Source organism: Petaurus breviceps, unplaced genomic scaffold, assembly GCF_028583685.1.
Source record: "Petaurus breviceps papuanus isolate PSGF00001 unplaced genomic scaffold, PetGlider_PUasm1.0 80, whole genome shotgun sequence".
Taxonomy (NCBI): Eukaryota; Metazoa; Chordata; class Mammalia; order Diprotodontia; family Petauridae; genus Petaurus; species Petaurus breviceps.
The window spans coordinates 6,251,542-6,274,052 of record NW_027186540.1 but is presented as its reverse complement, the minus strand read 5'-3'; the positions used below and the strand labels follow the sequence as shown (position 1 = coordinate 6,274,052).

Sequence of the window (22,511 nt, the reverse complement as noted above, 5' to 3'; positions counted from 1 at the left end):
AGATCAACAGCCAACTGACTGTCCTCCAAATTTTCTTTATAATACATTTGATTTCAGATATGTTTGATTTGTGTGGGATACCTTTCTCTTTCTGGTGTGGTTGCTGACCTGTCATGGTATATCAACTGTTTGAAAAGCATTTGCTGGTAAATGGTGGGGAAAATTGATGAGAAGAACCTCATCATGTCTCCTGCCTCATATAAGCTCCCAAAGTCCTTAGTACCAAGAGCCTTGAACGCAGGCTGTGTAAGGATCAGCAGAAGTAACTGGAGATGTTTAGCTTAGAGAAGAAAAGATCTTTGAGCAGAGGAACAATATGGGCATCCTTGTACTTTAGGAAGATTATTTTGGTAATTGAATGAATGATAGATTGGAAATAAATGGGACATGAAAGTGGGAGACCAAGAAGGAAACTATTGGAATAATCCAGGTGAGGGATAATGACAGCTTGACATAGAGTAGCAGCTGTGTGTAGAGAGGGGGGGACAAATGCGAGAGATGTTACAGGGCGACAGAATTTACAAGACTGTAGCTGATTGGACATAGTGGTTAAGGAAAAAGGAACAGTTAAAGATGATTCAAATATCGAAATATCAGATTATTCTAAGGATGGAGGTGCCCTTATAAAATACAAAAATTACTAGGAGGGGTAGGGGGCAAGATGATGAATTCCATTGTTGAACTTAAGATGGTAGTGGAAAATACACCAGGCAGTTGGCAAAATAGGAATGGAGTTTGAGAGAGAGAGAGATTTGCTGTTTAGTGTTTCCAGTTGTGTCTGACTCTCCATGACCCCGTTTGAGGTTTTCTTGGCAAAGAGCAGTTTGTTATTTCCTTCTCCAGTTGTGGAACTGAGACAGAGTTAAGTGACTTGCCCAGGGCCCCATAGCTATTAACTGAAGCAAACAGAATTAAGTGACTTGCTCAGGGTCACACAGCTAGTAAGTATCTGAGGCCAGATTTGAACTCAGGAAGATGAGTGTTTCTGACTCCAGGCCTGACAGTTTATCCGCCATGCTACCTAGCTTTCCATTGAGAGATCGAGGTTAGAGGTGATAGATTTGTCAAGAAGTGAAAACTGGAGGCATGGGAGCAGATGTAATCTTCAGGGGTACAAGAAGGAGGAGGAAGAAGATGATGACTACAATGACAGAGTTTTGGGGAATAGGCATGGCACAGGGGCAGGAGATAGGTAATGATCCACCAGTCAAGAAACCAGGAAAGCAAGACCATCCAGGATTGTTGTTCATCCTTTGTTCTTGAAGAGAACCAATGACATCAGGAGGGTGATGTCTTGACTTGCAAGTGAATTGGATTTAAGTGAGGCTGAGTTTGTAAAGTCACCAGCCTTACTCTCGGAGTCCAGTGGCAAGACATAGGTCAAGACAACTGGCAACAACCCCAAAGGCAGTGGGAGACCATGGCCTTTTTAAGCTAAGGTCCTTCCTAGTCCCAGTTTGTTTGAGGTAGCACCATTCAGTAGTTAAAAGCTAAGTAGAATTGAAGCAAATGATGCCCTGGTTTTGTCTTCACAGAAGAATAAGTCTGGGAAAAGTCTCAGAATTTCTGGCCAGAACAGAAATCAAGTATCCAGGAAGGGGAAGAGTACTCAGGAAAGCTGCATAAAGGTCAAGTAGGACTAGAGGGAGCCAGGTTTCTCTGAAGGCAAAAGTATGGTAAGAGGAATATGCACATTTAATGGGAAGACTGGATTTCACGTGAGGTTCTGGGACCCAAAGACAGGCCTTGACTGGACTAGTTTCTTTTGGTGCTGTGAAGCTATCTCAGGCTGTGGAAGGCAAGTGATGACAAGAGTATATAATGCAGGAATAGTAACAGCAGTAGTCCAGCCTTTTTGTTGGCTGTAGATACCATGCTTAGGAGAGCTGATAAGTAAAGAAACAACAGGACCAGCAAATTCTGCTCTGAGCAGAAGTCCAGCTGTCATGTTTAGGAAACTTTCTGCCAAGCCAGGGACTTTGCTTTCCTTTTCCATTTTGGTGGTGTCAGTCTTGGGCTCGTACCAAAGTTAATCCAAGGTGGGACAAGAAAATGAGTAATGAGTTTGGTTTTTCTCTAGCTTAACACTGAGATTTTATCCTAATTAAATATTTTACTTTTTCAATGAACATTTACTCCCTGGTCCGTTAATATGTTAACATCTATATTTAGCTAATTTTAGAAGTTCCCGGGTGTTTTGGGCTGGGCTTGACTCAAGCCAGTACTCTGACAGTTTATGTCCTATATTGAAATGATATGAGACATCAGTAAGTCATTCAATAGCTCACTGTTGAATGGAGGTTCATTTAGCCCTAGCAGTAGCACAACATCCAAAAAGATCTCGAGTGAAGGTACCATGTTGATTCAGCTGAGCACAGCTTCCTGGCGTTCTTATGCTATAAAGCCATGGCCAGAAGCTTCAAAGAGGGAATGAGAACTCCTCCTGGTGAACAGGAAGCCACATCAACAACAGACCTGTGCCTGGGCCAATCAGGTCTCAGAAAATTTCAGTTCCCCTTAAGTCAAAGAGCTAGCATAATCTAGAGGAAGGGTTTGGGGAAATTGCCTGTATAACAGGGCCTGAGGACATATTACTTCCATCATATTTTTTTTTAAACTGGGTGGGGACACAGTGAAAAAAGAGGGGTAATTAACCAAATGAAGTAAATTGTATAACTGAAAATATCCCTCCTGTAATTCTGAACTATAATCCATGTGTATCAAGAAATAAGTGCTACATGGGTTATATTTTATGAGGGTTCACCCAGAATGCAGAGAGGTTGTTGGGTATAAATTGTTTACCTTAATATCCTTGTGTTTATAAATCATGCTACTCAAGTTAAATACCAATGGCCTAGGTAGAAGTTTTCAACATCTACACTTTAATTTGACAGTAGTTTATTCATTTTAGACCCTGCTAACAATATATACAAGGTGATTCAAGGAACAATTGTGTAATTTCAGGGTTAGAGTGATGTTGTATAATTGAGGGTTTTGTTATTGGAGAACCAATGCCCAGTGGTGGGAATAAATAGTTGAAGACTTGATTTTGAGGGTGCTGACTGAATCTTTTTAAATTTTTTTTTTTGCTTTTTTGGAGAGGGGGAGGGCAGGACAATTGGGGTTAAGTGACTTGCCCAAGGTCACATGGCTAATAAGTGTTAAGTGTCTGAGGCCGTTTTTGAACTCAGGTCCTCCTGACTCCAGGGCCGGTACTTTATTCACTGCGCCACCTAGCCATCCCAATTGAATCTTAAAAGGGCTAATCTGAAAGGACTTCTTTCAGATTTTTTGGATTCTTTGAAGGGATATAAGGTAATAATTAAGGTAAGGAATTCCTATAATCCCAGGGAAAACTGTCACTGTTAAAATGGGAAGGGAGCCTAAACTTCCTAGATCTCAAACTATAGTACAGAGAAGAAATGATCAAAATTATTTAATATTGGTTAAGAAATAGAGGTCAATGGGTGGAACAGATTTAGGTATACAACATACAGAATAAACCAGATCTAGTATCTTAGTGCTCAATGAACCCAAAGGCTCCAGCTGCTGAGTAAGGACCTAATATTTGACAAAAACTGTTGGGAAAACTGGAAAATATTTTAGCAGAAATTAGGCTTAGCTCAACACCTCATAGCATATACAAAGATAAGCTGCAAATCTTTGATATAAAAGGTCATATCATAAACAAATTGGAGAATCAAAGAAGAAATTACCTCTCAGATCTATGGATAGAGGAAGAGTCCATGACCAAACAAAGGATAGAGAAGATCACAGACAATAAAATGGACAATTTTGAATATGTAAAATTAAAAAGGTTTTGTACAAACAAAACTATTGTCCACTAGTCAAAATTGGAAGGGAAAAGGGTAACTGAGGGAAAAAATCTTTGCAGCAAGCTTCTCTTATAAAGACCTCCAAGCTTTAAAGAAATGATTCAAATTTATAAGACTGAGGCATTATTTAGTAGATAAATAGTCAAAGGCTATGAATAAGCAGTTTTCAAAGGAAGATGTGCAAACTATCAATAGTCATATGAAAAAATACTCCAATCACAAATTATTGGCAAAATGCAGAATAAAGGAACTCTGAAGTTTTACCCATATACATAGTAGATTAGATTAGCAAAGTTGGCAAAGAAGAAAAATAACATGTTGCAAGGGGTTTGGAAAAACAGATACATTTATGCACTGTTGTTTGAGCTATGAATTGATCCAGCCACCTTGGAAATCAATTTCGAGCTATACCTAAAAGTTACTGTACTGAGTTGTTGCTACCAGCCTGTACTTCCTAGTGATCAAAGAAAGAGTAAAGGGACCCATTTGTACAAAAATATTTATAGCAGTTCTTTTTGTAGTGAGAAAGAACTGGAAATCAAGAGGATGCCCATCAATTAAGGAATGATAAAACAAAATGTGACATATGAATGTAACAGAATTCTGTTGTACTATAAAAAATGGTATAGGGACTTTTTCACAGTGACCTGAGAAGACTTATATGAATTAATGCAGAGTGAAGTGCACAGAACCAGGAGAATAACTTATACGGTGATAACATCATAAAGACTTAACTCTGATCAATGTAATGACCAACCACAATGCCAAAAGACCCATAATGAAGAAGGCTGCCCATTTCCTGATAGAAAGGTGATAAATTAAAGATACAAAATAAGACATTTTTGGACATAGACAATGTAAGACTTTGTCTTCCTTGACTCGGCATATTTGTTACTAAACTCTGATTTTGCTTCCCCCCTACCCACAATAGAGGAGAGAAGATTAAGAGAAAATAAGTACTTGTTAACTAAAATAAGGTTTTTTTTTTAAACCTGTTACTGTTGACTAGCAGTTCAATAACAATTTAAATCTCTCACAATGAGAGCAGAATGAATTGTGAATAATGTAAAAGTCCTTCTGTTGGGAGAGACCCAGCGCCAACAATGGCACAAGCTGATCCCATGGGTCACCCTGTCAGCCAGTCAGTACAAAGCAGTTCTAAGAGGAGTTAGTATGGAACATTATAGCTATACATTATGATACAATCTAGCATCTACCCCACATACAGAGGATGAACTTGTCTCCTGGCTTGGGTCAGAGCTTGAGGCCCTTCTCTTAGATGGGTTTCTGGCATCTAGATGCCTGGTGTCTGAGCACTCCCTGTTTACAGAAGTCTAAGCACTTGTTTTGCTCATATGCACTAATAAAACTAGGTGGAGTAGCTATTTCTTCCCCTATTAATAAACAGTAGGTTCAGGAGCATATAAGACTCCACCTAGGTCTAGTACCTAAGAAAGGCTAGGACTGGAGCTCCACCTTTCAGGGTTTCTGGGAAAGTAGCTCTTGGAGTGTAAACTCCTCAAGGAGATGCTGAATGCACCAAAGGAACCCTTTTTATCAGTAGGCATGTGAGTCCACCTCTGCAAATTTATAAATTTCTGAATGTACCCAAACTAAAAAAGTTAAAACACAATGATCATCCCTCTTCCTCTTGTCAAACTGTGAGAACCTTGAACCAGCCAGCACATCTTAATCCTAATAAGTTTCTCACAGTTGGTCTGGTTATGTATTTTCATAGGATTTCTTATGCATTCATTCCTTTCTCTATATCAGTCTGCAGGAGATGGTTTGAAGTTGCCTGGATGGAGAGCAGTATCATTTTTCTTTTCTCACATGGTTTGGGTTCAGAAATAAGGACAAAATCTTTGTGCTGCTACCTGACATTCTAAGTCCCAGTAATTCACAGGTTCAAAAGATTCTGACCAAACTCATATGTAAATATGTAACAGGATGCCTCTCCCCAAGCCGCCTTTAAATCTGCCCCTGGAGCAGGAAGAGATAGAATGCCAATATATATATATATATATATATATATATATATATATATATATATATGCATGTGTTTATGTAGCATAGATAAAAGATTTGTTCATTTCTGAAGCATTTTAGTGTCTTCTGTACAAAACCAGAGTCAGAGAATTGGGTATCTGATTCTCCTTTGTATTGCCTGATGATCCCTATAAAAGCAATCACATGATAAATTCCTCCTTGACCTTAGTTTAAAGAAAGCATTTGTCTCTGCAGGACAAATGGGTACGCTTTCTTTTGCCAGATAATGCTTTGCAATCCAAAGTCTTTCCTTTTTTCCTTTACCTGCCAGGAAACTTAAGACAATTCCGTGCCCAACAGTAGTAATTAGCTCATCTCAAGAGCTTGGTAGCATCTACTTACTCCCTGTGCTCCTCTGTTGTTGTCCTTAATTGTCCTATTGCACATTATTTTTAATTTTCTAAGTTGCCTCAAATCCTTTTGGAAATAGGCAGGGTATAAATAATTTTTTTTTAATGTGAGTACATGTGCCCACAGTTCTTTTCTCTAGACTAGTCGACTGTACTGTAACACCATCTGTTTTCATTCATTTAATTAGTGTAGTATAAGAGAGGAGGTTCCCTCTACAATGCCTTTTTTTTCCCTTTTGCCTGACCTTAATGAAAACTGCCGTTCAGAAACAAATTTTTCTGCCAAAAATTGGTGTTCCCTTCTTAGCCTCCTATGAAACCCAGGATCTACATGTGCAGTTTTTCATTAAGCTCTGGCCCCAGTGAGAGTGTTGTTTTAATTCTATTGAAAATGACATCAGCATAGTAGATTTCATTTCTCTAGGATGTACCTTAGGCACCAGCAGTGCTTTGTAAGAGCCATACATAGGTAACAGTTGAGGGAGAGCATGCAGGGGGAGGGAATTTCAAAATTAGAATCTAGATTTTTTAAAAAGAAAAACAGGAAATGAGTTTCATCTCTGGGAAGATCCCTGAGTTGAGTAAAGCACTTTCTTCTCCTTGTCTCCTATTAGGCCAGCTCAAAATCTACTAAGAACCAAGATTAGGGACAGGAGCATTGTGGGGGAATTATTGTGGTACATGGAGGTCAATACTACTGAGCATATCCAAGGGGTTTGAAAAGACTTATTAACTCTGGAAAGGTTACAAGGATCACAGAATCTCAAATTTGGAAGTGACTTCAGAATCACTCTCTACATCATTCTCAACCTGCTTCTAGCCAAACAGTTCTAGGGAAGAAGATCCTACTACCTTCTAAAGCAGTCCAGTCTACTTTTAAATAATTCTACTACTAGGACTTCCTTACATGAAGCCTAAATTCGTCTCTCCTATATTCTACCTATCTGATCATAGTTCTATGCTCTTTGGCCAACTAGAACAGAGCTAACCTCTATGAATGAGCTAGTTGTATTTGCTCCATTCAGTTATCCTTTTCAGGCAGCTGTTGTTTGTGTTTGTGTTTGTGTTTTTCTTGGATGTTTCCCCTTTCAAGTAAAATTGCATCACCAGTATTTTTTCCCCAGTACACTTCCTCTTCCCTAACTCCCACCAAATCCAGTTGGAAGAAGGGAAACTTTTCCCTTACACACAATAGTGCTTTAATATTCATTAAGCACCCACCATGCAGAGATGCTACATAGACACTCTACACATAACTTGAGGCCTAATCAAATCACAGACCATTAGATAGGAACATCTAGACTTATTCTTTATTTATTGATGGACATTCAAGGAGTTGATAGCCACTCCTAATAATATATCTCATATTGCTAGAGATTTGAATCTTTCCCAAGTCTGCTGAACAATGTATGCTACATTGTCTGTAAACACCAGTTCCCCCTAAAAATCACTACTCTTTGTGTTTTGGAAGCATCAGACTTACTGAACATTTCATACCACCTACTTAATTACCAGAGGCATCAGATAACAACTTATTAATATTAACCATAGAATCACAGAATTTCTGAGCAGTTCATCTGGTCTGCTTTTTCCACTCAAGACCCATTTTCTGTTTGTTGACATTGAATGGCTTGAGGGCATGGGGTTGCAAAGTGCCTGTGTTTTGTGTTCAGAACCTAGGCTGCAGTAAAGTTGCACTATGTAACCCAGGCAAAAGCTGCCAGAAACATCTCAGATTCATTACATGTCTGATTTTTAATTAATTTTTGGTCATTGCACATTCAGAAACCTCTTACTGTTGCCAATTTTTTTGTAACACTCCTCCCCCCCCCCCAATATGGGATCATGACCCACAGATTAAGAATCTAATATTACAGATGAGGACACTGAGAGCCAGAGAGGTATAGTGACTTACTCCAAATCACCCAAATCTTGTGCTTACAAGTTTAATGCTTGACTATGTTATTATAAAAATAGTAATTGAGACCAGGACAATAGGATGAGACACCATTAATATTATTTAATATTAAGATAATAGAATAACAAACCATTTCATTCACCTGTGTTCAATATGCTATGGTCTCTTGGTGAAGATAATTCACTTCCCGGTACTTGGTTAGGTAGTTTTTTCTTACAGAGTAATTTTCTTCCAAACTTGCTATAAGAAAAAGTCTGATCTTAACAGAGTAGGCCACCCAGGCTTTCTTCCTGTGAATAGCAATTAAGATGGTTACCTCTCCACTAGCAGAGAATGACTAGGGCAAAAAGCAAGCCTCAGCATTCTTAGAACCATAGCATATCATCATTAAAAAAAAAATAAAAACAACAGCAATATTTATTAAGTACTTAAACTCTATGCCAGGTACTATGCTAAGAATATATGAAAATATGTATTTACAAATCCAGCAGCCTCCCCACCTGGCATTGTGAAACCTAGCACTATGTGTTGTTTACTGTTTTCCCTTACCAAGGTATAGAGATCTATCATTAATGCAAAGTCCCTCCAGACAAAGTTACCCTGGACTGGCAGCCCATATAACATTAGCCTGAACAGACTGATACGTGTCTGGGTTACTATGTTAATCAGAAGCCAGTCCCTAATGAACATCTGCCTACTCTTTTCTATTCCCAAGTGTGGATAAGGGGTAAAGCGGGCTTTTTTTTTCCTCTGGATGACAAAAGCAGTTTGCATTTCTTGGAGGAGTAATCATTATATATGTCTGTCAAAGCTTTCCCAGTGGGCATTATTCAGATGAATATCACCCTCCTGGTTTCCTGAAAGCTGAGTCTAGATTGTACCTTAGTAAAACAAGGGAAGTGAGAGTTTAGAAAGGAGAGAGAGTGGGGGGAAGGGAAAAAGAGAAGCATTCAAAATGGAAACCAGTCTAAATCTCATCCCTCTGGTTTGTCATACTTCAGTGGCAAAGCTAGGCTTGGAGACAGACATAGTAGTTTGGATGGTAGGTATCCATGGTTCAAGAGAAATGGCGTTTTATTCTACTTTGAATATTTAGACTCATCAAGGAGTGCTTGCCTTCTGTTATAGGTGGGAAGAAGGTAAGGGGAACCCAAATTTGGGTCAGAAGTAATGGCCTAGAACTTCTCATTCCAAGTATGAAATTTCTTCCAAAGTACTAATAATATGTGTTCATCATACATGCCTAGAAATGTGTATGTATGTATGTGTATACACATACACACACAAACACACAGAGGTTAGTTTGAAACCAACCTATTTTTCCTCAGTTATTGACATAGTTGACATTACTGAAACAACTGGACAACAAAAATTTATATAGTAAAAAGTTACCATCTTACTTTGTTGTTCAGTTGTGTCCGACTCTACATGGCCTCATTTGGGTTTTCTTGGCAAAGATACTGGAGTGATTTGCCATTTCCTTCTCCAATTCATTTTACAGATGAGGAAACTGAGTCAAACAGGGTTAAGTAACTTGCCCAGGGTCACACAGCTAGTACCTGTCTGAGTCCAGATTTGAACTCACGAAGATGAGTCTTCCTGACTCCAGGACCAGCACTCTATCTACTGCGTCACCTTTACTCTCTTACTACTTGTGTGTTTTGGGACAGGTCATACTTATCTGTTCTCAATCTGGACTTCAGTTCTCTCAAATTAAAACTGAAGGGATTGAATTGAATAATTTCTAAGCCTCTTTCCTCATATCTAATTCTTAGTTTTCTATGATCCTCTGAATGAAATTGTGAAGGCACCACTGGCTTCCCCAAGCCTTCATAAAGTTCCTCTCTCTAGTCTATATTCTGCTCCTGCTGCTTACCAATTCTACCTCACTCTTTCTTTAGAGTTTCTAGAAGTAGATGATTTTTTAGACTTCAAATAAATTGTATTGGAGTTATAATAAAAGACAGCCACTCCTGGCCACTTGGGCCAGAAAATTCATTTCATCCTGTTTGACCCCCGAGGTACCTGCTTTTGTTTGTTTGTTTAATCTCCAAAATGGCAGTCAGTCTCACTGTTAATTTTATTTGTTTTCAATCCTTTTAACTAGGGATAGTGGATAAAGCTTGTAACCACTGATGGATTCAGGTGCATCTTTGGTTAGAACAGTCCCCAGAGAGCTATAACCACACTGTCAGAAATGCGCTGCCCTCATTGCCCTATGTTAAATATATTTCTGACAATGTGGTTATATCATTTCTTCTTGGTCCATTCCTCTGTACAAAAAAGAATAGGCTGAGTTTCCAAGAGGAAGCTGCAGAGACCTTAATTTCAGGACCATATACCCCATCAATGATGCTGGGTAGTCAAGGAGGACTCATTGTTTTTTGCTTTTATCTCCCTGAAATATAAGCAAGTGTAAATTCCTAGTGTGGCCTGGTGATTGCTTTAGTTATTGGTGTGTTAAGAATTCTTGAAACTTAACTCTTTGCCTTATTTTCTGAAGCATAGCAAAACATAAAATTTGGAGGGGGAGAGTGGAAGGGGGATGGCAGAAACAGGAAGAAAGTCTGTTCTCAACCAATTAGGGAGAGTAGAGAGAATACAAAGGAAAAGGGTAAAGGGCTAAGGCTTGCTTTAGCCCTATAACATGACCTCATGCCTTTCACTTAATCACAGGATTCTCCTCCCCAGAAATAACGAGCAGCCAATGAACATTTGCTCTGCTTATTACAGAAGCCCCTAGGGTGATGGTGAGTAACAGGCCAGATTCCCAGCTGCTCTCAGGAATCACAATAGCCCATGCTGGCTTCAAAGGAAAAGTGAGCTCAGACATCTTTTGTTCAAAACAATTTGTATCTCCTCCTTTTACTTCCATTCATCCCAGGGTTTAATAAAGGAAAAATTTTAGAGAGCAAAGAGCTGCCCTACAACAGAATCCACCTTAACTCCCAGTGCTGAATTGGTGCTTCTGACACCTCCAGGGATATTCAAAAGCACCCAGTCTATGGCTCTTTCGGGCAGGTAGAGACTCAGCTGCCCAGTTGGGGGATTGGGCAGGGCTGCCTGGGATGTGCCAGGTGTTGGGAAAACCTCAGCCTAGAAGCCTTAAGTTCTGGAAGAGCTACATGGACTAGGTCCTGTCATCATTTTTTGTGTGTCAGTGTGTCTGTTTCCTGGTGAAATGAGAAATAATCGAATGTGTTTGTGTATGTGTCTCCCCGTCCACACACACACATACTCTGTCTCCCTCTGTCTCTCTCTGTCTCTCTTTGTCTCTGTCTCTCTCTGTCTCTCTCAGATAAGGATTCAGTGAATTGTTAGTGGAGCACAGCTGTAATTCATTTCCAACCACAGATGGAAGTTGTTTGATTTTTTTAATGAATTCAGGAGTTGGAATGTCCTTGCTTTAGAAACTGTGAGAAAGGCCGAAGGGCACAAGGACCAACTTGGGAGTCAGAGCCCTGTAGTTCTAATTCCCACTGTAGTTGTACTCCCAGCAAAAAGATTCTTCACCTCCCCTAGCTATGACTTAGATTCCTGGACTGGTTAGAAAATGAGCTTGGTAATAAACAAAACAAATTGCAAATAAAGGGCTTTGAAATGCAAACTAATTTCCTTTCTTTCAATCAGATATTTATTGAGTTCTCTCCTTCTGGGGTAGGGCATAGCTTCTTAGAATAGGGTGGTGATAGTCCTACTGTGTGCTCTGCCTAGGGTAGACCTTAACTGGGGTGTTGTGTTCAGTTCTAGGCTCCACACTTTAAGAAGACCTTGGGTAAACTGAGGAGTCTAGAGGAGAGCAATCCGGACAATAAAGAGCCTTGAGTTCGTATCACATGACAGTTGGTTAAAGGAACTGGGAATATTTAGCTTGGAGAAAAAAAAAAGACTAGGGTGTAAGGAGGGGAATGACAGCTCAAGAGATTGCTGAAGGGATTAGGTGTGTCTCTGTGGCCCCAGAGAAGAACAGGAACAATGGGGAAAAGTTGTAAAGAGGAAGAATGTGAAAGCAGAAACAGGTAAACCAAACTCACAGCCAGTCACCTGAACAGTCCACATGTGGAACTTGTGGCCTCTGTAGGATCCTGGCCACAACCACTGGTTGGCTATGTTCTATGAGCCTTCCTTTCCGGGATGAGTCGAACTTGACAGCACTGATGTCCCTTCCAGCTCAGGGATTCAATGATTCTTTATGGGTGTGAGGCACTATTGTGGGCATTATAGAAGAAGTAGAAAAAACTACCCTCAGAGAACTTCAGTCAATCAGTAAGCATTCATTAAACACCATCTATGTGGAAATCACTGTGCTAAGCCCTGGGGACTTAAAGGAAGGCAAAAGACTGGCCAGGCCTTGGAGAAGTTCTAATCTAATGGAGAAAACATGCAAACAAATAAGTGCAAACTAGCTAAATAAAGGATAAATAGGAAATGCAGGAGGGGAAGTATGATCTAATTGGAAGGTTAAGGCAAGCCTATATGACAAATTAGTTGTCCTTTTAGGAGGAAGCCAACACTTTATGTTAATTCCACATAGTCTAAAGTCTGTTTAGGTCAGTGAGAAGGTGGGCCTGACCTGAATGTTGGGGGTAGAGGATTTTTGGTTAAATTAGCCCTAGTTCATTCTTTTCCAAGGGAATCCAAACCACAGGGTGGGGCTATGGAGGACTGTATAGGTCCCTGGAGGAAGGTAGACTTTACAAGAAAGAAAAAAGAGAATTGCCGGAACTGTTTGTGAACCACTGTAACTTTCTTGCGTTGTGTGAATTCTTTCAATGGGCTGCAATAAATGTTGTCCAGTACCTGAAATGTATATTGTGACCTGGATGTTTGCCCGGGAGCTAAGTGCCCTGTTATAAATATTTGCAAAGACCTGGACATATGCTATATTGGCAAGGTTCCCTCGGGAAACCAGCAAAACAAGCCATAGTGATTTTTTTTTTAACCCTCAGGATTGAACTCAGTCTGCATTAAACCCAGAAAGTAGAGCATTGGGTCACTGAATACAAACAAGTCAGACAGTACTTCATTAATATGTCTTTCCATGATTCTCTCTATTCATCATTTCTTAAAGCACAGGAAATTGTCATTTCATTCATATTCCACAGTTTCTCTTGCCTTAACTATTAGAGGCCATATTGTCATAACTACAAGGGACTTTAGAAGTTTTCTAGTCCAACACCCTAATTTTATAAGTGAGACTCAGAAAGGAATGACTTACCCAAAGTCATGTAGCTAGCAGAGCTGGGGTATAACCTAGGTTCTCTTATTCAAATTCCAGTCTAATTTTTTTTTTTTTAACTCTGTACTATTCAGATGGAGAGATCTTTGTGGGCTTGGGTGATCAAGGAAGGCTTTGGGGAAGAGATAAAGTTGGACTTTGATAGAAAACAAAGAATAACAAGTAAAGGGATAAAGGTGGGAATAAGCATGGTATCTTCAGAAGTGATAAAGAGACCAGCCTAACTAAGCATAGTTTGTGTATGTGTGTAATAGTAATGATAAAAATAATAACTAACATTTATATAGCACTTTAAAGTTTGCAAAAAGCTGTACGTATTTATGCCATCTCATTTGATCCTCAAAATCACTCTGTGAAGTAGATTCTGTTATTAACACCACTTTACAAAAGAGGAAACTAAGGCTGAGAAACATGAAATGACTGGTTCAGGGTCATACATTCATGGCCTAAGGCAAGATTAGAACTATTTTTTTCTTATTAGAAAGAATACAATTTTTATAAGAAACTATTTTTTTCTTATTAGACATATTTTCAAATTAGTCATGTTGCATAGAAGAAATACTTTTTAAAAAATATTTTATTTTATTTTTTTTAGAGAGAGTAAGACAAGGCAATTGGGGTTAAGCGACTTGCCCAAGGTCACACTAGCTAGTAAGTGTCAAGTGTCTGAGGATGGATTTGACCTCAGGTCCTCCTGACTACAGGGCCTGTGCTCAATCCACTGAGCTACCTAGATGCCCCTGATTTGAACTATTTTTAAGACCAATAGATGATGAAATTGGACTGCTAGATCTGGGTTAAAATTTCAGCTCTACTGTGTACTACCTAAGAGTCATGAGGCAAGTGACTTCACCTTCTGGGCCTTCATTCCCTTAAGAATGAGGAGTTGGCAGGGGCGGCCAGAAGGCTCAGTGAGTAAGAACACCGGCTCCAGTGTCAAGATGACCTGGGGATCAAATCTGGGCTCAGATACTCAGCACCACACCCAGAAATAACTGGCCGTGTAACCTTGAGCAAGTTACTTAACCCCAATTGCTTTATTAAAAAAAAAAATAATGAGGAGTTGGCTCAGTGAATAGAGCACTAGCCCTGGAGTCTCAGGAGGACCTGAGTTCAAATCCAGCCTTAGACACTTAACACAAAAACTAGCTGTGTGACTTCGGGCAAGTCACTTAACCCCAATTGCCCTCCAAAAAAAAAAGGCCAAAAACAAAAAGAATGAGGGGTTCAAACTATATGATCTCTAAGCTTCCTTCTGGTTCTCAACCTGAATATCAGGCAGAGAAGTGGAATTGGACACATTAGAGATTTCAGATATGAGTTAGTGCCAAACAGCTGTTGTTGCTACTTCTAACTTCTTCTGGGCACATTCCTGCCAGCCAGGTTCTTGGCTGAGAAGTTCTTGGCATTATTCAGGCCTTCTTTGTTAGACTCATTGAACCCTCTCCATGTTGGGACTATGAGGGAGCTTCCTTAAAAAGAGCTATTTTTAAGGAGGAGAATTTATAAAATGAGTGAGTTTGGCAAATTCAGAAGGAAAGTTATTTTCATGTCTAGAAAGCACTGAGAAGGCTAAGAGAAGAGATGTGGAGTGGACAAAAAAAGATACAGGCCAAGGTTAGAAGGACTAGGCTAAATGACCTAAGCAGGCTAGCTGCCAACCTCAAGTCACACACTGACCCATCTTTCTGTAGGTCTTCATTCATGTTCACTACCCAGCATGCCCTATGAGGCATGATTGTCTGTGAGGCCGTTATCTCTCTAGGACAGGATCTTATTTCTGGCCTGGTTCCTGGCCTGATCCCCAAAAAGCTGCATGTTTGTTTACAATTCGATGTAATTGGCAAATTATAATCATCAGGATTCTATAAACATCCTCTCAAAGTATTATAATAGTATTATGCTTTCTGCTTAGCCTGCAACTTTCTCTGAACAAGTTTAAAGTACTTTAGAAACAATGTAATTCAATAATCACTACCATTTCTTGGTGATCCAAGTGTTACATTATTTTAATTTGGAAGGTAGGAAGTTAAGGGACTGAAAACTTAAGTGACTCACTTTAATTACGCAGAGATTTAGAAACAACAACTTTCTTGACTTCTTGTATAAGGCTCTAAAATTGGAATTTTAGAGAATGAGGTCCTACTTTGTAGAGACTGAGTCAATCTCTCATCTCCTCATTTCTGTTTCTCTGTTTCTTTCTGTCTCTATGTTTCTCTCTCTCTCTCTCTCTCTCTCTCTCTCTCTCTCTCTCTCTCTCTTTCTCTCTCTCTCTCTCTCTCTCTCTCTCTCTCTCTCTCTCTCTCTCTCTGTCTCTCTCTCTGTCTCTGTCTCTTTCTCTCCTGTCATTTCCTCCATCTATGAGTTAGAAGTGATAAATCTAGGTTTCTCCTCATCAAGCTTATAGTGCTGAGGCAGATAAAATGAAAAATTGTGCTGGGATTAGAACAAAATCCCACCCTGTCATTAACTGTGTGTTCTTAGGCAAGTCATTTATAAAATAGAGGGATTGGACTATGTGACTTTGAGGTCCTTCCAGGTCTAAATCTAGAACTATGAAGCTAATGGTGTAGAGAGCTTAATTAGAGAATTATTGGCCATGTAGATATAAAATAGTAGCAGTAGTTTAGAAGGTGAGAAGCCAACAGGGTTGACATTTCATTTAAGTGATTTTTACTATATTACAGAGAATTAGAAATTCAATTCTCCTGAATCTTTGAACTCTTTATGCTGTTTGTACTTTTTTTTTCCTTCTGTGGAATGAAATAAATGTTGGCCTTTATTTCATGTGTTATTATGTTTTAAATAATTGTAAATTTGGGATGATAATGCTTTTATTCAAATGATTATGCCCTGAGCCAAAACATTTTGGGAATTTAGTTCAGAATCAACTTATGATTCATACTAGAAAAGTATCTTATTACTTAAAGTCACACTTAAAAATTTTTTTTGAGACTAAGCCACCCTGTCTTACCCATGTAAGAAGTAAAGCAGCCCATTCATGAGCCGAGAACCACCATTGATCAGCACAAAAGCTCTAATTTGCTTGATTTCCGGTCTGTACCAGTTGGCCCTTCCTTAGACAGCCCTATCAGGGGAGGGAGGCATAGTCACTGTATTGGTATTGACTTATTGTGGATACCTGATTGGCTTTAAACCTGGTGTATGTTAGTGCTCCTGAGCTCAAGAGATCCACTAACTTTCATCTCCCATAGTATACTACAAACATGTGGTACCCTAACTATCCACCTCTTATTTATTTTTTATGAAAACTAGATTGTCCATATTGGTCATCCACTTTTTTCACCACATTTGCTGTTGTTGAGTCATTTTTTTTAGGCTTATCCAACTCTTTGTAACCTCATTTGAGGTTTTCTTGGCAAAGATACTGGAGTGGTTTTCCATTTCCTTCTCTGGCTCATTTTACAGATGAGAAAACTGAGGCAAACAGGGATAAGTGACTTGCCCAAGTCACACAACTAGTAAGTGTCTGAGACCAGATTTGGACTCAGGTCCTCCTGACTCCATGCCAGGCACTCTTTCCATTGTACCACCTACCTGCCCCCTTTTATTCCACACTTGTCACCAGATGACTTTTAGATATTTCTAAAAATCTAATCCATCCCCAAAGAACAAGTAGTTTTCATCACAGAAGATATTCATTCTTACACTTATTCATCCATTCAGCAAACGTGTATTTTGTGCCTATGTGAGCAAGACACCTTAAAGTCTCCTTCTGATACCTAGATTCTCAAAGTCAATGCCAGTGGAAAACTAGCTCTGGCAGATTTGCCCAGGTTGGAAAGGCAACAATATTGGTTCCAGCAGCAAATTGGCATTCAAAGACCACCATAGCTAAGTTCAGAAAGAGTTCATTACCGGTTGATCCACAAGGCAGTGAGTTTTTTGTTTGTTTGCATGTATTTTTTACACAAGATCTCATCTCTCAAAACCATTCATTGTAGGAGTTCTTATCTTGGGGACATTGAACTTTTTAAAATATATTTTGATACCTGTATTTTAGTCTAAGTGATTTCCTTTTCAATCCTATGTATTTGATTTTATTAATTTAAAAACATTATTCTGAAAAGTTCATTGCCTTCACCAGACTCCAAAGGGGTGACCTAAAAAGGTTAAGAAACTCTGATCGATTGAGTTATGGAGGAAATGCAATCTGTTTTAGAATCAGAAGGGAGTCAGTTGGAAGATTATCTACAACAAAATAGTGATATTTGGATGTAAACACAAGGGACTGGTATTTGGGGGATACGAAGATAAATAAGATTGGTACCCTGCTTCCTCTAAAATTTACAATTTAATAGAGATGATAAGTAAACAAATGTAAGCTAACAGCCTTTTAAGAAAAATACAAGAAGTTCAAACAAAGTGCTTCAGAATTTCAGAGAAAAGAGGGTATCAGAGAAGGATTCAAGTGAGAGATAGATAACTGAGCAAGGCCTTGAAATCCTGGAGGGAATGGCGAAAGCAAAGGCATGGAGGCAGAGTAGGATGTTTCCAGGAAATGTCCAAGGAGTTCAGTTTGCCTGGTGAATCTTGTGAGTGAATAAAGAATACTGTGCAATAAGTCTGGAGAGATGAATTCTTGATAACCTTGATACTTTGTAATAGAGTTTGGACTTTATTCTGTAGGTAATGGGGAGCCTTTGTAGATTTGTTTTAATATGGGAGTTACACAATCAGGGTTAAAATTTGGGAAGATCATTCTGACAACAGTATAGGAAAGATTAGAGTGAGTGAGACTGAAAGCAGGTACACTATTTGGGAGTCAATAATAATTACTTAATTGAGAGTGAATGATGGCCTGGCCTATGGTGGTGGCAACAGGAATGGAAAGGAATGGCAGGATTAAAGAGATACTAAGGATGTCTCCAACAATGTGATGAATGAATCAATCAAATATTTATTAAGCATCTACCATGTATAAGGAAATAACTAGAATTAACTAGAATTACAGATACAAAAGGTAGACAGTCTATGTCCTCAAGGAACTAACAGTCTATCATCAGAGACAGAGTGGTCACAGATGAATAAATACTGGGTATATGCAAAATAAATAAAGATGATGGGGGAGGGGGCAGGGAGATAACTTGACAAATTAGGAAAGACTTCTTGATGGAGGTGGCACCTGAACTGAATTGTAAAAGGTTTCATGAGGAAGAGGCAAGAAGGAAGAGTATTTCAGGCATAGGGGACACTCTGTACAAAGGCAAAGAGGGTAGGAAACCATTGAAGCTTCTTGAGCAGGGGAGTAATACAGTCAGACCTTTCAGAGCTATCACTTTGGCAACTGTGGGTAAAATGTGGGAGATGGAAGATTGGGTACAGGAAGACCAATTGAAAGCCTTTGGCAGAAGTCAAGAGTAAGATAAGAACCTAACTTAGAACAGTGACCATGTGAGTGGAAAGGAGAGGATAACAGAATGTCAAGGGGGTGGAATTGACAAAATCTGGTAATTATATGTGGAGGGTGAGGTATTGGGAAGAGTCTAAGATGTCTTAGGTTGCATACTTGGTTGACTGAAAGAATGGTGGTGCCCTGGACAGAAATAGACAAGTTAGGAAGAGTATTAAGTGGAAGGAGAAAATATATGAGTCTTGTTTCAGGTGTGATGAGTCTAATACAGCTCTGGGATGTCTGGGTAGCAATATAAGACTAGAGCTCAGAAGAGAGATGAGGGCTAGATATGTAGATCTGGGAGTCATTTGCATGGAGATGGTAATTGAACCCATAGGAAATGACATGATTACTAAGAAAAGTAGTGTAGAAAGAGATTCTGAAGATTCCAAAAGAGCAGTTCCAAAATGTCTGTGCAACAGCAGCATCACTGAAATGAATGTACATCCTAAGAGTGTATTGTTGAAGGAAAATACTGATTTGTTTTTAGAAAAGAAAGACTTAAAAATCAAGGGACTTGGGATCTTGTCCTTATACTGATTGATCATCTCTAGTTGAGACAAGTCACTTCAGTTCAGTAGGCTTCCATTTTTTCATCAGTAAATTGATGGGATTGGATGAGATAATCTCTAAGGGCATTTCCATTTCTAACATCCTATGGCATTAGGACCTTATGGTCATGGTCTGTATGTTCAGTATTTTACAGTAGAAAGCTTAACCTCTTTGAGCCTCTTGTTTTCTCATTTGTAAAGAGATTGGATCAGGAGAGAAGATTTCTTTACTTCCCTTCCAGCTCTAAATCCTAGCATCCATCCAGATAGATGCTATGTGTACCCCAAAACCTTATTAATAGTAGAGATTACCTTTCTAAAACTGGGTGTGAAAGGAAGCATTAGATATTAGAGGCAGATCCTGATTTGTCAGCATAGCATCTACTGGCTGTACCTTTTGGAAATACAACCCACTTATTACAAGATGGAAGCACTACCATCAGAAAACATTTCCACAAGGAATGGATCAAGTTGTTTTCATTCAATAAAGTTCTAGTCATTGAGACTCAGCCACTGCTATCCCTTCTGCCTACAGGTGTGACAGCAAAGGGCAAAATATCTCCCCCTGCTTCTGTAAAAACAGCACAAGCTCTTAGGGAGGCAGCTGTATAGACACCATAGAGCTGAGGTATCTGCTCTGGCCTCTTTATTTTTACATTCTTTGTGCTAATGGGGTTGCCAAATGTGATCCGTTCACTCAATCCTGAATTTCAAAAGAGCGAGATTAATTTCTTGGAGTTGGAATTTTTTACATAGCAACAGAACAAAAATAATATCTCTTCATTTTTTTCTTTCCCAAGAGCTCCCCTGCCCTACCCTTAGTTTTGTTGTTCTCTCATTTCAGTTTTGTCTGATGCTTTGTGACTCCATTTGGGGTTTTCTTGGCAAAGTTACTGGAGTCTTTTGCCATTTCCTTTTCTGGCTCATTTTACAAATGAGGAAACTGAGACGAATAGGGATAAGTGACTTTCCCAGAGTCACACAGCTAATAAGTGTTTAAGGCCAGATTTGAACTCAGGTCTTTGTCACTCCAGGCCTGCACTCTATCCACTGCATCACCTACCCCTGAGCTTGGAGAAACCTAATGAGCATGTTTGGAAGGAAGCATGCCAGAGTAATTACCTTGTCTCTGCACTTTTTAATCCATCTTCTTTTTAAGACCCATTGCTAAGTTCCTTAGGCACAGGTGTAGGTGTCTCTGTCAGAAATCTCCTCTCCCACTGTCTTAGCGCATTTGGAGTTTGTTGGTAACAGCAATAATCATAGTGATAATAATAGTAAAAACTTGTGTTTATACAACCTTTTAAGGTTTGCAGAGGACTTCAATAATGTTATCTCATTTTATCCTCAAAGTGACCCTAGGAGCTCAACGCTTTTATTATTCCCACTTTATAGATAAGAAATCTGAGGCAGAAAGAGATGAAAGTGACTTGCCCAGGGTCACATTGCTGTAAATGTCTGAAGCCAGATCTGGACTCAGGTCTCACTGACTCCCACTCTCTCTCCACAGACCTACCTTCTCACCTAGCTTTAACAGCAAAGCATGAATGTGACTACTGATGATTTTTGTAGACATCTGTAACAGTCTGAAAAAAGAGCTGTCCCACAGATCCAATGAAAATCCCCTGGATTAGGAATATTTTGATTTGAGAGAAACAGTTGTGAATTTAAGTATAAAGCAGCTTGAAGAGGATGGATAATGAGTGAATTAAAATCTCTTCCTAGCTTGGCCTTGATGCTGTTTAAATGACAGCAATGGAATGCCTCACTTCATCATCCTCATTGTAATTAAGACATCTTGCCGATTCATTCAACTCAGCCCTACAGACATTTCCTAAGCACCTTCTATGGAAGAAGCAACTGTCCTAGATTCTGGGAGCACACTGACAGAAATGCATGTAGGCATTATTTCAATGAGCTTACTTCCTACTAAGTGATAAAGCCTGTATGGAAAGAAGAATGGGAATGAGAATATTGAGGACAGAGAACAGGAGCAAATGAGGGGATCCTTCACAAAAATACCATCGTATTGGAGTTGAGGGTCTTGAAAGACATCAGGAATTCTGAGAAGCACATGTAAGAGAGTGCATTTCAGGCATGTGGAATGGCTTGGGTAACATACAAATGTGGAAGATGGAGCACTCTGAATCTACTCCAGATCAAGGTGTACCTTCTTCATCATGGGGAATAGGAAGAGAATATAATTTTTCCCCCTTTTAAATAGTATTATATTTTTTTCCAATTCCATGTAAAGACAATTTTAACTTGGCTTTTTTTTTTATAAAATTTTGAGTTCTAGATTTTCTCCCTCTCTCCTTCCCTCATCCCTAAGATGGTAGGTTATATATATGCAACCATGTAAAAGATAGAAAATAGAAAGATTTTAACAGCCTACATTGGAGAGGTCTAAAATGTGGAGAGAGCAGTATCTGGAAGAGTGAGACACCAGATCTGGATGCTAATTCTGACAGTCTGTTCTTACTTACCCTTTGAGACTTCTGGGTTTTAACACAATCAATTTGAAAACCAAGCCAATACAGGGGAATCTTTATATTCCATTACTATCACAACTTGTCAACTTTCTTCTTTGTGTCTCAGATTCCTTTTCTATATTCTAAACTACACCACTGGGATGTTACATTGAGGATTCAAGAAATTATGTTGATATGGACTTTTGAGGACCCCCCCAGAGAAAGATAACATAGCTAGATAGCTAGGATGGATGGATAGATAGATAGATAGATAGATAGATAGATAGATAGATAGATAGATAGATAGATAGATAGATAGATAGATAGATAGAGATAGATGAATGGATGGATGGGTGGACGGATGGATGGATAGACAGACAGACAGATAGATAGATGATAGATAGATAGATAGATAGATAGATAGATAGATAGATAGATAGATAGATAGAGTAATAAAGCAGGTTGTGCCGGGTTTTTTAGGACAATTATTTTCATTTAACCATTTTTTTTTATTTCTCCCCTTTGTCTTCTTCAGCCCAAGCTTTTGGCCAAGGAACTGCTTGATCTAGTGGCATCTCACTTCAACCTGAAGGAAAAGGAATACTTTGGAATAGCATTCACAGATGAGACGTAAGTGCCATGAAACAACCTCTAAAGCCATAAATGATATGATGGTTCTAA

At 39.1% G+C, this 22,511-nt stretch overlaps 1 protein-coding gene across 6 annotated transcripts in view; it reads left to right on the top strand.

Annotated features, from left to right (window-relative positions):
- Window positions 1-22,511, top strand: part of LOC138176002 (FERM domain-containing protein 4A) — a 416,847-nt gene that overhangs the window by 189,018 nt on the left and 205,318 nt on the right. For all 6 annotated transcript variants that reach the window (XM_069106685.1, XM_069106684.1, XM_069106682.1 and 3 more), the window contains exon 3: window positions 22,366-22,460. In XM_069106685.1, coding sequence (XP_068962786.1) covers window positions 22,366-22,460 — 95 coding nt within the window. The remainder of the gene's footprint in view (window positions 1-22,365; window positions 22,461-22,511) is intronic.